This window comes from Macaca mulatta, chromosome 8 (genome assembly GCF_049350105.2).
Source record: "Macaca mulatta isolate MMU2019108-1 chromosome 8, T2T-MMU8v2.0, whole genome shotgun sequence".
Classification (NCBI taxonomy): domain Eukaryota; kingdom Metazoa; phylum Chordata; class Mammalia; order Primates; family Cercopithecidae; genus Macaca; species Macaca mulatta.
Genome location: NC_133413.1, coordinates 107,235,113 through 107,251,568, shown reverse-complemented (window position 1 = coordinate 107,251,568; position 16,456 = coordinate 107,235,113). Strand labels below are relative to the sequence as shown.

Below are 16,456 nucleotides of genomic sequence, written 5' to 3'. Positions count from 1 at the left end.
GTAAAACATATAGAAGTGATGGTGGGGAGGGTGAGGATGAGGATGTTATCAGCTAACATCTGTGGATGCCTCACTAGGAGGGCTGCACCAATTCATGCATTTCACAGGTGTGGAATCTTTTAATCCACTCTGACTTCCTTTCTGTCGTACTTCCCAACATACGAAGCAGCATTGGATTGACTATAGGCATTGAGTATCCAGCTAGGAGAAAGCTGACTTGGAGATATATTGGCTTGGGTTTACAGGGATGTGCTTAGGTGATTCACAGTTGTTTCCATCCTGGTACAGGAATGCATCCCGGGACTACTAGTGTCACCATACAAAGACACAGGGTCAGAGGTCATATTGTAACAAGAATGCATCCTGCAACATCTGGCAGTGAAAGCATGGAGACAGTGGTGGAGATCCAGAAGCCAGTCACTGGAAAATGCTTCCAGTTATCAGATATGCAGAACTGCAGTCGAGGCATCCAATCCTCATTAATTCCTGCTTAAAATGGAAGTTCTCTCCTATCAAGAATAGGTTCAGTATTTCAGAGTATGCTATTGCAAACACAACCTCTAATTTTATATTTTTAAGGAAGTCATGCAAAATAGAATTTATCAGAATTCCTGTGTTTGTAGAGCTTAAAGAGCAAATGCATCTATGTATGAAGTCACAGTTTTATTTATGTCAACATATTGGATTACATGTTAAAATATACACCACATCTTATTCTGACAAAGTATGGCATTCCCAGACAAAAGTCATACAAAACTACAATTTATTGACAGAAAGAGACATACTTTGGGTATTTATGATGAATAGTCTCATAGATCACTCAATAAGCCAAATAATGAAAAAGTAAATCAGCTTGGGAAAAGATTGAAATTTCTTGTTGGTTTGACACAAAATGCTGACAAATACAAAGATAACAAAAATTCATAAAATGCCACTAAAAAAGAGGATCTAGACAATAAACTAAATGGAATGATGTTCACTCATTGTCACTATACAAGAAAACATAAAATGTCCTGAAATCTTACAGCCCATACATGAACAAAACTTGATGACATTTTCCCAAAATTTGACAACAATCCTAAAAATGTATATGATGCTACCAATAAAAAAGCTGTAAAGCTGAAATAAACTTTTCCGAACTATCAATAATAAAAACTAAATTATGATCTACTATACTAGAGGAAAGACTGAATTCCTTTTTTATTCTTCTTTTAGAAACTATAACACAAAAGCACTGTCATACAAAGAGCAATCAAAGAATGTGCAAATAAAAAATGCAGACCAAGTACAGCAGCTTGACAGGTAGTTATTTAATCAAAACAAGATATTTTTCTGAATTTTGTCATGTTTGTAGTATTTGGTGGCTCTCTTAAATTTATAAATTGTTATAATTTCTTCCCTATTGTAAATAAATGTTGATTTTATATCTAAATTTGTATAAGTAACTTTGTATTATTTTTCTTAAAGAGGCCCCCAAATTATGTCAGTTCCTGCCCCTACAAAACTTGGGTATTCTCCTGGCTTGAAATATAGAAGACACATAATAAATGTTTACTGAATAAAATTACATTGAAAAAGTTAAAAATTAAATTCTTGTCCTTAATGTCAAATATTTACTCTATGGAGCAGTAACCAGTGAGGCAATAGGCATTCACTGAGCTATTAAGCTGTTACTGTTGACAGCCAGGCAGAGGCTAGTTACCCCTTCACAACCACTGATGACATGGGGAGGTTGGAGAGGGTGGATAATTTATAGATTTATAGTTCTCTGTAATACACAGATATGAGGTAAACTCATCCTAAAGATACATCCTTTTTGGCCTTGCAAACCCATATTGAGATCCTTATTTCTCTCACAAAAAAAAAAAAAAAAAAAAAAAAAAGAGCTCTTTGCATACTCCTCAACATCAGAGCATAGTTAAAAAAAAAAAAAAGGAAAATGAGTATCAGTCTGCAGAAACTCAGAAGCAATTGCTGGACATGAGATTTTGCTCACTTATTCAACAATTAACAGCAATTATGGATGGGATGAAGGATCTTTATTTGCATATTCTATACATTTGCAATGGTAAACTAAAAATGACTTCAGGATTATTACCCCAAAGCTCATGCTGTTAATGAAAAAGTTCAGAGGAAATGATATTGATTACACACTCCTAATTAGTTGACTTATATGTGGTATTCTGGGTAACTTTGGATGCATAAAAAGAGTATTCCTTCCAGTGCTTCAAATATTCAAGCTTATCATATAATGCTAACTTTTACATTAATTACTTTGAAATTTTTGATGCTTTATCAAAAAGAATGATGACAGTAATGAATTTTATCACATACATTTTTAAAAAACCCATGAAGTGATCATCAGAAACAAAAAGAAGGAAAAGGAGGCAGATGCTCTTTATTACAAAAGCACACAGCAAATAAATGTAATAGAAATAATTGAATTAGAAAAATATTTGCAACTTCCAATACAATGATTGATTCAGGCAGGGGTCATCAACGAATGTTAAAATCTCACTGGGTGAAATTTTGTTAAAGAACTTAAGATTCACAAAGTCTCAAAAGCATCCCACCATAATTACTATGTATTTCCTCTACAAAGGTGGAATGCTGCCTTTCAGTAAAGAAATCCAGAGATAATGCCTTAGACAAGCGATCAAATTTGGCCTCACCAATAAGGAAAAGTGACATTATGTGTTTCCTTATGCGATGCAATGAGGGGCATGACATTATCCATATAGAACCCTTGCCAAATATATTTATCCTGAAGCTAACAATGAGGAACAACTCCAAACTGAGAGGCATTGTGCAAAATAGCTCCCCTATATTCTTCAAAAATGTTAGTGTCATAAAATACTAAAAAGACTAGGGAGCAATTTTAGATATAAGGAGACTAAAGCTTTATGACAACTAGATGTAATGCATGTCCCTGATTGGATTATGGAATTCAGAAAGAAAAGATCAGCAATGTTACTGAGGGAAACAATTGGGAAAATTTGAATATGAATGAATTTTAAATTTCATAACATTTCTATAGCAATACTAAATTTCTTAGGCATGACAATGATACTACAGTTATGTTAGAGGTGGTCCTTGCTTTTATGAAATACATGCTTATATATTTATGGATGAAATGTTTTCAGGGTTATAACAACCTTACCTTTAAATGAGCCAGAAAGAGAGAGAGAGAGAAAGCAAATGTGGCAAAATATTGAGTAATGAATGTAGATGAAATATAAAAGAAAGCAACTAAAAGTGGATAAATTAGACTTCAGAATTTAAAACTTCTACTCATCAAAGGGCACTATTAAGCAAAGACTCTATGACACAAAAGAATGGGCAAGACATCAGCTGGGAGAAAATATTTGCAAAACATATGTCTGACAACAGACCTGTATCTAAATTATACAAAGAACTCCTACCACTCAATTATTTTTAAAAAAAAAAATTATAAATGGGCAAAAGCCTAGAGTAGACTTTTCACAAAGACAGATTCAGAAATCAGGGAGATATAAATCAAAACTTCAGTGATATACCAATATGTATCTGCTAGAAAGGCTAAAGTTAAATTTTGGCGAGAAAGTGGAGCAGCCTGAAGCGTCACACATGAGTGCTGAAAGTATAAAACGGTACAACTTCCTTAAAAATAGTTAGGAGGCTGGGCGCGATGGCTCACACCTGTAATCCCAGCACTTTGGGAGGCCGAGGTGGGCGGATCACTTGAGGTCGGGAGTTTGAGACCAGCCTGTCTCTGAGACCAAACCCTGTCTCTACTAAAAATACAAAATTAGCCAAGTGTGATGGTGCATGCCTGTAATCCCAGCTACTCGGGAGGCTAAAGCAGGAGAATTGCTTGAATCCATGAGGTGGTGAGCCGAGATCATGCCATACTCCAGCCCAGGCAACAAGAATGAAACTCCATCTCAAAAAATAAATATAAAAATTAAAAGTTAGGCAATTTTTTATAAAGAGTATATGAGTCACATCGATGGCCATACCACACTGAGATCTGGTCCAATCTCAGGAAAGTATATGAGTCATTTACTATTCTTTCAGCCTTACTATAGATTTATATTTTTCCATAAAAATCTCTACTAAAAATTTTTTTTTAAATAGCCAGGCATTTTGGCTTGTGCCTGTGGTCCCAGGAGGTGAAGAATGCAGTGAGCCATGATCATGCCACTGTACTCCAACCTGGGCAACAGAGCAAGACCCTGTCTCAAAACTAAACAAAACAAAAAGTTGAGAAAAAAAATCTGTGGTGCTTTAGAATGTGGCTTCAGAAAAATAGCTAGGATACAATATGTATCTGTTTAATTGGTTCTCGATTGTCTTAGATGATTTTTAAAATAGTTATCTATTCACTCAATATCTCTTAAGTACCTGCCCTGTGCCAGCAATCTCCTAGGTACTGAGAATACAATGAGGTACACAAAAGACACACTTCTAGTCCTCATGCAATTTGTATTTTTCTTTTTTTCTTTTGTCTTTTTTTCTTCCTTTGAGACGGAGTCTCGCTCTGTCACCCAGGCTGGAGTGCAGTGGCGCGATCTCGGCTCACTGCAAGCTCCACCTCCCAGGTTTAAGCCATTCTCCTGCCTCACCCTCCCAAGTAGCTGGGATTACAGGCGACTGCCACCATGCCCAGCTAATTTTTGTATTTTTAGTAGAGATGGGGTTTCACCATGTTAGCCACAATGGTCTCGATCTCCTGACCTCATGATCTGCCTGCCTTGGCCTCCCAAAGTGCTGGGATTAGAGGCGTGAGCCACCACGCCCGGCTGCAATTTATATTTTTATGCAGAAGTACCTGCTGAAAAACTAGATGGGTAGTTAGGTAGATAGACAGAAATTACCAAATATAATTAGGATTCTGAGCATACAGAGGAGATTATGTATGAGAGAGTTTGAGGGAGAGTGCTACTCAGTCTAGTCAGGAAAGGCTTTTCACAAAAATAACCTTACAGTTGAAATGTAAAGACTGAAACAGATTCAATCATACACAAAGCAGGGAAACAGCCTTCCAGACAAAGGGGACAGTGAGTGCAAAGGCCCTGAGGTGGAAAATATCTTGGGTATTATTTGAAACAGAACATTTGCTGCATTTTGGGTAAGCTGGCCACTGATACTGATTTGGGCCACCACAACTTTGGTACTGCTTGCAAGAACAACATCCAGCATTTAATATGAGGACAGAGAGAATGGAAAAGACAAGGGCATAATTTTTAGTCAATGACTGAGGGAGACTGAGGGAGCCCAAGGAGAGTGGGCTCCCGAAATCAGGAGATAAACAGAACCCAAGTCTCTGGAGTCTTTGAACACTGAGGAGAGCTTTATCTAGAGCTGGTGCCTTTTAAGATAAATCAGCTCATATCAACCTACCTAGCTTAGTCCCATCATTATCTTAATGATGACAATGATAATAATGACCATGGCCAAGATAAGAGGTCAGTTACATTTCATCGATCACTTCCCATGTTTCAGTCTGTGTCAAGGGCTTGATTTCATTTAATTCTCTCAACAACTCTATGAGGTAAACATTGTTCTCCACGTTACAGATGAGAAAACAGGCTTACACTGGTTGTTTAATGTGCGTAAGGTCACGCAGCATCTAAATGGCAGAGCCCAGCCTGTCTGATATTTGAATCCCACTCTGTGTATTGTTACCTTTGAGAGACTCCAACAAATACCTTTTGGCTGGTACTTTCTCCAGGCACCTAAAGAGGCCTGGGTCATTTGAATGGATGCAAGAGGACTTTAAGAGTCATCTTGAACTGATAACAGAGGGAGCAAGGAACATGGAGGGAGAAAAAAGACATAAGTAATAGTAAAAGACCAGCTGGAAAAAGTTTCTCAGGATTCTTTTGGCTCATATGCTATATTACACATTTTTCAAAGGGCACTGCATAAGCAAACAACATTGCCCTAATCCTGAAGCCTGAATTCAAAATGCATTCATTTCTTTTAGCCACCAGAGATTCAGAAAAACATGCCACAATGATGTGATTCTTGAGCTGTGCTTTTGATAAATAAAAAAGGTGGAAAACAGAAGGTTAACATTTATATATATTTTACAATTACGAATGCAAAACAGCAGCCAAGAATAAATGTTTATATCAAGGTTATAAGCAGATGAAAAACGACAGTCTGTACTAGAAATGTAAACAGACCATTAATTATAGTAGCCCCACAAAGCACCGTAGTAATATGGAGTTTGCAATACTTTGCTGAAATTTACATAACTATATAGTCTCCTCTCAGATTCCAAAGATTCCATTTTTGATAAGTAGCAATTCAAAAGGTCAGTCATCTCATCTACATTATTATTCAACGTCTATGAATGTGAAATGGTGACACCTTGAATTTACATGTTAGAGAAAGGGATCTGCTGCTTCCAGCTCTTTATTTATTCCAGCACTACTGTGTGCCAGGCATAGAGTACAGCCCTGGGGATACCCAGATGAGTAAGACACACAGTCTGTCTCCAGAACTGCCAATCTAGAAAGGGAGACAGACTAGTAAATACATAACCCCAGCAGAGTTTGGACAAACTGAACAGATAGAGATCTAAACGGCATAGGGTTTGTCTCCCAACCAGACAGCTTCAATTGGATTATAATTGGATTATAATCCACCAATTACAACAGTGACATTAACTAAATTAAGCTCTTCTTTCCTCTTCCTTCCTTCTTTTCTTTCTTTCCTTCCTTCTCTTTCTTCTTTCCCTCCATCCCTCCCTGATTACCTGCTTCCCTCCCTGCCTCCTTTTCATTCAATAACTACATCCAGTCAATAGTTAACAAGATTGTATAATAATAGCAACTTTACATGTACTTAAAACTTACTATGTGTCAGGCATTAATAACATTACTGCCTTTAAACCCCACAAAAGGCCAGGCTCAGTGGCTCATGCCTGTAATCTCAGCACTTTGGGAGCTGAGGTGGGCAGATCACCTGAGGTCGAGAGTTCAAGACCTGCCTGGCCAACATGGTGAATCCCGGTCTCTACTAAAAATACAAAAAATTAGCTGGACATGGTGGCGGATGCCTGTAATCCCAGTCACTCAGGAGGCTGAGGCAGGAGAATTGCTTGAACACAGGAGGCAGAGGTTGCAGTGAGCCAAGATCACGCCATTTGCACAGCAGCCTGGGCAACAAGAGCAAAACTCTGCCTAAAAAAAAAAAAAAAAAAAGACAAGAAAAGAAAAAGAAAACCCTAAAATCTCCAGGAAGAAAAACAAAGGAAGATATTTCCCCCATTTTACAGATGAAACTGAGGCATCAATGTCGCACATCTGGCAAGTGGCTGAACAAAGACGCAGGCATGGAGACTCCAGAATGCGGGCTCCAAAGTACATTGCCTGGCTCTATCGGTTATGAGGAAGTATGCCTGTCACACTACCTAATGCAATAATAAGCATCCAGTGATTAAAGAACATTTTGGAATTCCTAACAAAGGCTTTCCAAACAAAGAATCTGCCTTTCAAAAATCAGAACGGGGGAAAAGGAAAGGATGATGAGAGGAAAAGATGCAGTATTCGTTGTGGGCCTTCTCTGGTTTCCCCCGTGGGAGCACAGTGGCCCTCCACCTGCACGAATGATGAGAATTGGCATTCTGCTTGATTACTGTACATCTGTTATGAGCCTCAGAGTGAGTTAAGCAAAAACAAAATAAGCCTCCTAATCGAGGTGAGTCACTTGTACTGTTTTTGAGTCCCAGTGGTATTTTCCTTATTTTTCACCAGCAGGCACATATGCCCCCCAAATTGCAATGATATTTCAAAACAATTTAAATCAAGCTTGATAGCTAATTATCCTAAGGTCATGCTTAAGAACCAAACACCAGGACATCAAAAATCTAAGACTGTCTAAAGGTGAAGAATGCAACATTAATTTTTTCCCATTAAAAAACAAAGGGGGTGGGGAAAGCAAGCTTTTTTATTCCCTGAGAATAACTGGTTTTCAAAAATCATCCAAAATAGACCTCTTAAGACATTTTACCTCTGCTCTGAGTGTTTTAAGCTGGCCCTCTGATTACAAAATGTTCATGTGAAATCTCATCAAGATGCTTTCTTAAGATGAAGAATGTTTTATAAATTGTAATGGCTTTAATCAGCGCCCTCTTAGAAGCTATTTAACTCTATGATGTAGCCCAACCATTGCTTCAATTATGTCATTTATCAACTCTGTATTAATTAAGTATCATTATAGAGATTGATTTATATACTTTTTCACGTCTCTCTCACCAGATGGTATAGCACTCTCCCTCTCTGACACTCCGTAAACATCACCTGGATTCACTCATCTCTCTCCCCAGCTGAATGTTTAATCAGCTCTTAGTCATCTTCAAACCAAATTACTCCTCTTCCTCCTCCTCTTCACTACACTCTGTCAATACAGTACACAAAGGCCAAGTGATATAAAACATCAGCCAGTAGTATTTCCAAAGCCAAGCTCTATCAACAACTCATTCCCACCTCAATGAGTTCATACCCAGTGTGGTGATGCAATTTTCACAGTAAAGTGAAGAGAAAGTCTTCTGCTTCCTTAGCTGATTAAAAGTTGCAGTCTGTGTTCAACTATCTGGGGCAATGGTGAAAATAGCTAGGAAAAAATATATGTGTGGCAATGGGAATACAACAAACAATTTGGCCTCCGTAGAGTTACCTTTTGAATTATATTTTACTTGGGCTAATATAAAAATAACTTTGCATTCTTGAGCTTGCATACTGAGAAAGCAGGAGGCAGAAGTCCTAAGGTATACCGCATTGCAAGAAGGCCAGCCTAGAATTTTAAACTGCCTTGGGTGATCTAAAAAGTGGACAACAGAGAAATGGAAATGCTGAACTGTTTTTCTTGCAAAATATAAAGACCAGATTAATGGGACTATCTTACAGTCGCCTCAGACTCAAAATGTCTAGAAACCAAACTGGCCAGTTTTCCTCCAAGCAAGCTCCCTCTCCTGACCCCTACATTTCCTATTCTCCTGTCCCCAAGCTGGGATCCTTAGAGCAAGGATCATCAGCTCAAATATCTATAGGACTCGAATAGGCAACATAAATGAATAAAGTATATAAAAAAGAGGGGGAAACTTGGCAGATAAGAGGGGGGACATCCCATCAATAAGAAGGACTTGGTGGCTAATCTGCTCAGCTGACGTTTGCCCAATGGAACATGCAAGATATATCACTAAATGTGGTTTTTCTCTAAAACCACAAATCCTTATTGTTATTTGAAACTTACGATTTTTAAATTTTGGGCTGAACTAAACACAGATTCATCCCATAGATTTTTATCCTTGCCTATCAGCTTGGACCCCTAGTCCTTCCCCCTTTGAATCCAATCAATCCCCAAGTTCTAATGTTTTCATACTATGCCTCCTGCTGATTTCTTTCCATTCCAATTGCCATCATCTATGCCCTCATTACTTCATATCTGCATTATTAGAGGAGTATCCTGTCCTTCCCTCTCCAATGCATGCTATGCACAACGGCCAAATTGATCTTTCTAAAACAATAGTTCTTAAACTTTAATGAGTATCAGAATCACCTGGAGGGCTTGTTAAACCAGATTACTGGACCCCACCGCTAGCTTTTCTGATACAACAGGTATTAGGTGGGGCCTTATAATTTGCACATCAATAAGCTCCTAGGTAGGTTGATGATGCTATTCCAGGGACCATACTTCAAGAACCACTGCTGTAAAATTCACCCCATATCTTTAACACATTCCATGGTTCCCCATTTCCTCCACATTAAACTTAAAGCTGCCTCATCTGCTGCCCTGAATCTTCAAGCCTAGTCTCTTCCTCTCACCCCAAAATTGCATTTCTCTGATCCCCTAGGAGGCCTGGCTCCAGCTAAACTGATCTGCTTGTGTTTTACCCAAATATATCATGCACTCCTGCCTTGCTTTAATATTTACAGAGAGTCTTTCCACCTCCTTTCTCTTGTTCAATTCTGCCTTTTTATTGAACATACCCCAAATCCACATTGTCAGTGCAACCAACCCCAATCAGACTTCTGTTATCTCCTCTAGATTCCTATAGCATTAGCTCTCCAGGTTGCTTGGTACAATCTAACAGCATGGAAGTTAGAGCCAGAGACTCTGAGTTTGAATCCTGGTTCTTTCAATAGATGTGTAGCATGATAAGCCATTAATCATTCTGAACCTGTCTCTCCTTCAGTAAAAGAGATACCAATACAGTTATCTACTTCTATTGAGTTATATAAAGAATTAATTGAGACAAACTCTTTAACCCTTTAGAATAGTACAAAGTCAGTGCTTAATAAATAGTAATTTCCTTTCTTTATCCCTTTCCCCCAATCATTCCCTTAGCACTAAATATAAAATAAATAATACTAATCGCTTATATGTTCTTACCCCCTTCTCTTTTGGCTACATAAAAATATTTCTTGAGGACAAAAAATATATGGAATTCACCTTAGTAATCCTAGTATTTGGAAATTTCTGAGCAACTGGGAAGCTCTCAAGAAATATGTAGTAAACAATAAGATAAATTTGAGAAATAATGTAAGACAAATAATTCCATAGAGAAGCTTTCCTCTGTGGGACTTAAATATCTAATTAATTGCATTTATTCTTAAACTATATTTCCCATGACAAAAGCAAAGAAAGGTATTTTACTGTCAGAAAACCTAAAAAAGCTCTAATGGGGGGCATCTCAGCTGATAATGGTGATGGAAAGGAGTGTCATTAGAAAAGCATTAATAAAGGGAAGATCTCCTAAAAGTAAAGTTGAGCCCAAGAACACTAATAACAGCAATCAATAATGAACCTGGAGACGATGCTGACAACAAGCAATGGACATTTTTTCAGGACATCTGTCATGTAACCATGTGACTGTTGCAGATCCAAAACGGCTGATGATATTAATGATTGCACCAAAAAGTGTCCAATCAAACTGGTCACATCAAACTACCCTCCAGGGGATTCTCAAATTTTGAATCCAAGCAGCAACAAATTATTTTATATATATATATATACACACACACACATATATATATATAAAATATATATAGTCTCATATATATATATTATATTCTCTAGTGTTGCTGACTTCTATAATATTTTTAGATGAAATCCAGTATCACCCACTCCCATAGAAGTGAAATGCTTTTCAGAGAGAAGGGAGCTATTTTCCTTAATCAACAACTCAAAACATCTTTGTTCATAAGTGTTGTGGCAGAAGAAAATATATAATCTGGCATATCAGGCATCTGAATATTTTCCTCCAAATACAGAGCAAAGTACCCTAAAAGTTCAAGTTGTTTTAAACTTACTACACATAGGTTACACAGTTTGGACAAAGAGCACCAGGAACTGGGTCAGCTGGTTTGTTGTGAGAGCCCTGCCATGATTTGCTCTACATCCTCAGACAAGTTCATTCCTTCAGTAGACATTTCCTAAGTTATTACCATGTATCAAACATTATATTAGATGATAGGAACCCAGAGGTTAAAAAATACAAGTAACCAATGTCTTTCTGGAATTTAAGAGTCTAATGCGGAGACAGGCAATTGGGCAGTATTTCACCAAATTCACTTTCCTTTCACCCTGGACATAAAGATAGGCCAAACTTCCTAGCCTCCATGTAATAGCATTCTGCCCAGTAAAATGTCAGCAGAAGTGAAGTGTGCCATATCCAGGCCTAGATATGGATAACCATGGAAAATCTCCCTCGAGGTTATCGACTTTCTCTCTCTATCCCTTTATGTGCCAGATGAATGCAGAAGACTCTGCAGAGAACTCGGATCTCAAAAATGACAGAGCCACAGATGGAAAGGAGCAGAAGGCCACATTCTGACCACCCCCTTGAAACTATTATGTGAACATGCAAGAGACTCCTATTGTGTGAAGTGACTGAGATTTGAAGCTATTTGTTACAACAGTTAGTCTACCAAAGCACGAACCACAACTATTAATACTTCCAAGACATTATGATGCAGAGCATGCAAAGGATGATGTATGTGGAAATACCAAATAAGAGGTAACTAGCCCGAGCTGCAAGTGGATATCAGGGAGGGCTCCCCAGAGGAAAAAACTCGTAAGTATGTGGCAGTGAGAAGGAAAATGGAGGGTTGCAGAGGAGAAAGCATATGCAAAGTCACAAAACTTTGAGGAAATGTGGTGCATGGGAAAAGTGTTAGCGATTCCTGACTGCTGGAATATGGAGTCGCTCTGGGAAATGGAGCTGCTCCATGTGTAACTGTTGAAATGATTGATAAAGAGCAGAACCTAAGAGACTCAGTAACTATTAGAAATGACGGACACGGGAAGAGGAGAAAGCAATAAAGGACCTTTGACTTAGAAGATGAAGAATGAGGTCAATTTTGAAAAAAAAATTGAAACTGGAATAGCTATGGAACATCCCAAACAAGAATCCACAGGCAGGTGAATATATAGGCCTAGAGTTCACAGCAGTGGTGTGGATGGGAGAGGGGGGTTTGGAAAAGGCCACAATGTCAATTGTGGTTGAAGTCACATCTTCACAAGCATGAACCACATTCATAGGAGCATGATGAGGATACTCAGGTCAAACAGTCACAGTGAGAAGTCAGAGATATAGGGAAGGAACAGAGAAGAGAGTGAAAAGGTATAAGCGTGAGAGTGACAGCAAACAAGAAAGAGAGAGAAAACATGAGAAAGAAGTCATGGAAGCCAAAGAGAAGAAATACTGAAAATGGAGTTGATGGAGGCGAGTGCTTCAGAAAAGCGAAGTAAGATGATGACCTGAAAAATGTCCATTAAATTTGACAAGTCGGCAGCTATGTGTGACCTTAACAAGTCCTGTTTCAGTATTGGCAAAAGCCTGGCTATAATAGTCTGAAGAATGAATGAAAGATGAGGAATCAGAGGTAGGAATATAGAATACTCATAAAAAAAACTTAGTTCTGAAAATGATAAGCTAGAAGTAGACAAACATAGTTTATCTCGCTTTATTTTAGTTTTTCTCGGGATGCAAGACTTAAATATGTTAATATGTCTAATTGTCTGAACTTTTATTTTCCCTATCAATAAAATAGGGCAATAATGACTACATGAGCCACTGAATTGTTGTCGGAGCAAATAAAGTAACATGTGAAAGAATCTAAAGTACTATGTAAAGTCCAATGTTGTTATGTATTTATAAATGTTGAAAGAATAGAGTTATACAAGTTAAGAGTCCAGTGAAATATGGATTGGCTATAAAATCAGCAAAACATTATAATCAGTCTTAGAGGCTAGAAACAGATTCTGAAGTCCGTTGCTGGACAATTCTTCTGGTACGCCTAATTTGTAGCTTGGGTTTCCAGATGTCTTCATTATGCCAGGAAAAAAAAAATGCCAATGAATCCTGGCAAATGACTGGGCATTAAGTCATTTGGGAATTTATTAGTCTTATGAGTAGCAGTTCTTAAATAAAGGTTTCTGGCCATCACCCAGTTTCACAAAGCAACAGACCAGCTCCATAATTTAAGTCTCATGACCAGTGAAATCACGGTGAATGGCCACAGCTTGCTGAGTATGTTATTCCAAGGGGTGATGGAGGTATTATGGGAAGTAAGCTAGCCATTTTAGGACTTCCCTCCTGGGAAGTTTAATCATCCAAAAGAATATGGTCCAATCATTATTTCACTAGTCTTGAAACCTCGAAGACCCCGCAAAGAACATTATTTTTAGCACTATGACATCAGTATAACTAGTCATATAACTTCTAACAAGTAGTTTTAACATGCCCCATCCTCCTCCCCTGGGAAGATATCTTACCCTTGTATAAGGAAAATGTCTCTTTCCTTTTCTCTGCACTTTTGTACAACTACCCTATGACAGGATTTCCTAGCTGCTGACATATGTTCCCCAGTTATTTTTATTTTCAGGGGTGTAGGGTGCTAATTAAGGTCAAGCAGCTGTGTCTCCAGTTCCAAACAGCAATTGTGCAGAATAAGTAAACTTCCCTTTCCAATAGATTTCAGAAATCCAATCTTGAGATCCAAATAAACCCCATCTGCTATTATTTTTGCATTTTAAAAAAATCTTAGACCAGGCTATAACACTTAAGTTATGCTTCTTTTCCCCACATTTCCCAAATATTTTATCCTTAACGTTTGACACTGCCACAATAGCTATTAAACTAGGTTGAACATCTACATCTCAGTTTTTAGACTTTTTATCCACTCGAATAATACTGAATTTCATCTTAGGACTAAGGGCCAATGAAGTTCTTTGGCATTACCTCAATCAAGACTACAAAGAAAAAGCTAACTCCTATGTTACACTCAAACAATATTACCAAATATTTATATGGACCTTTGTAGATAATCATTTACAGATAGTTAAGTATCTTTTTCAAGTTGACCTCATTTAATCTTAAAATTATTTTGTACATTTATTATTATTCTTTATCCCTGATTAATAGAAGACAATTATGAGGCCTAGAGAAGTTTAAGAAACATTCCTAAGACCACATAGTTGTTCAGGAGCAGAGCCAAGTCTGTATCCAAGGTACTCTAATTCCCTAACTCTTCACTATACCATAGATGGCCCCCATCATGTCACCCACTTTCTTTTTACACTACTTCTCTAGCAACATGGAAAACAGCCTGGCTCCCTCTGAAGTCATTAGGAATCTCTGATGAAATGCAGACATGAACTCAGTTCTTCCTCCAACGAAAATACATAATATATTAGTTATATAAGGAATGTAATGGGATCACTGTGGATGTGGAAAGCTTTAAAGCTTTTTAAAGGAATGCACAAATGATGCTTGGAATCCAGAAAAGCCCAAGAAGACATTACAAACAAATGAGCAAACGTGGAATGGGTGGTGGGGATCAGGGGGCGGGGGGAAACTCCATGAATAATAAGTATTTTCATTTGAATGGTTTGTTTTTATTTCATAAGGACTTTTCCTTCAAGGAAAACCCTTGTTTTTGAAAGGAGTTCAAATGATCATTATGACAAACCTGTAGATGGAGAGGGAGGCCACGGATCGAATGAGAGATGCCACAGCCCCGACCTTGGCAGCTTCCACCGCTCCCTGCGTTCGGTATTGCACCGTCCTCGAGTAGTTGATGTAAGGTTGGTTATAAACAACAATCTTCCCTCTTGCTTCTGAGGCCCTTCTCTGCAGTTCATCAAAAGAGGTCACCACCAGAACTTCTGCTGTAATGCCTAGAAATAAAAGTCATGCAAGATTAACTTACAGTTTCCCATCAGCCAGGCTCAATTGGCACATGAAAGGTCACACACATGCTCTTTCTGCTACATCTGGCAAACTGGCATGAGAAGATCAAAGTTTTAGAGCCATTTAGCATGGGAAAGAGATTGTGGGGTTAGCCAACTTCCCAAGAGAGTGAAAATGCATTTAAAATAATATAACATACAAATCGTATGGTTTTTCAACTCACTAGACCAACTGGTATTAGATCACAAACTGCTTGAAACGATAGCTTCTTTTTTAATTCTTTCCCACCCTGAGAAGTCACACATTTCACAGAATGATGCTAATCATATATTTTTAAAAATGCATTTCAGAAAGCTCTCCTTAGGATTAATGAAACACATATTAATCTTTTTATAAAACTATTTTGATATGTTGCTAAACAACCTACAACAACATCACACAAATGATGCCAGTGTGTGAAGAATACTCTTAGAAGCCAATGTTCTTCATAAATCAAACTTTTAACAAATGGTTAATGTAACCTCTCTCAAGAACCACAAAAAGTAAGCTTTCCCTCCTCCTTTGTATAAAAACATGTTTGAAGAGTGGAAACTTCCTATGCCTCCCAATTTACGGTACTTGTTCATCACCAAACACATCATTATTTTTCAAATAAAAATTTTGAAGATGTTGTGTAATGGCGCTATAATCCTGTTGTCTTGGTTAGAAGAGATGTCCCTTCGTTTCTTATACCATAACACTTGCCCACATCTTCCTGATTACGGAACAGGGTTTCACATCTTCCAAGAAATCATTCAAAATGTGCCAGACCATTGAAGATCCAAATTGATGGAGTAGTTAGAGTAACAAGGAAAAAATACTTGGCAACAAAGGCCAGAGGCAGTGGCTAAATATATCTAAAAGAAAGTAGTGGTAGGCGCCTAATGTTTTGTGACTTTAGCCATGCAATCATGAAGTATGTCAGTAAAAAACAAAGTATCAACATATATTTCCATATTTCCTTAATATTAAAAGCTAGAGAACTAAGTTTTTCTGAAAGCTTAACAAATGTTAACTGTTACTTGGAAAATCCTTTTAAAATGCACTACAGGTATGCAAGAATTTTTGCTTTCAATATAGGCCTCATCATAATGGGCCCTTTGGGCTGGCTACTCCCCTGGTACCATGATCCAGACTGAATTTCTATTTTCACTTTAAAGTGATTGGCTACAGATCTATAGGTATGTCTTCACCAACACTGAGAACTCAATTTATAGTCTAAAAGAAGCA

At 37.8% G+C, this 16,456-nt stretch overlaps 1 protein-coding gene across 14 annotated transcripts in view; it reads right to left on the bottom strand.

Moving 5' to 3' along the window:
• CPQ (carboxypeptidase Q) overlaps positions 1-16,456 on the bottom strand; it is a 492,586-nt gene that overhangs the window by 291,872 nt on the left and 184,258 nt on the right. For all 14 annotated transcript variants that reach the window (XM_077943878.1, XM_077943882.1, XM_077943876.1 and 11 more), the window contains one exon: positions 14,967-15,174. In XM_077943878.1, coding sequence (XP_077800004.1) covers positions 14,967-15,174 — 208 coding nt within the window. The remainder of the gene's footprint in view (positions 1-14,966; positions 15,175-16,456) is intronic.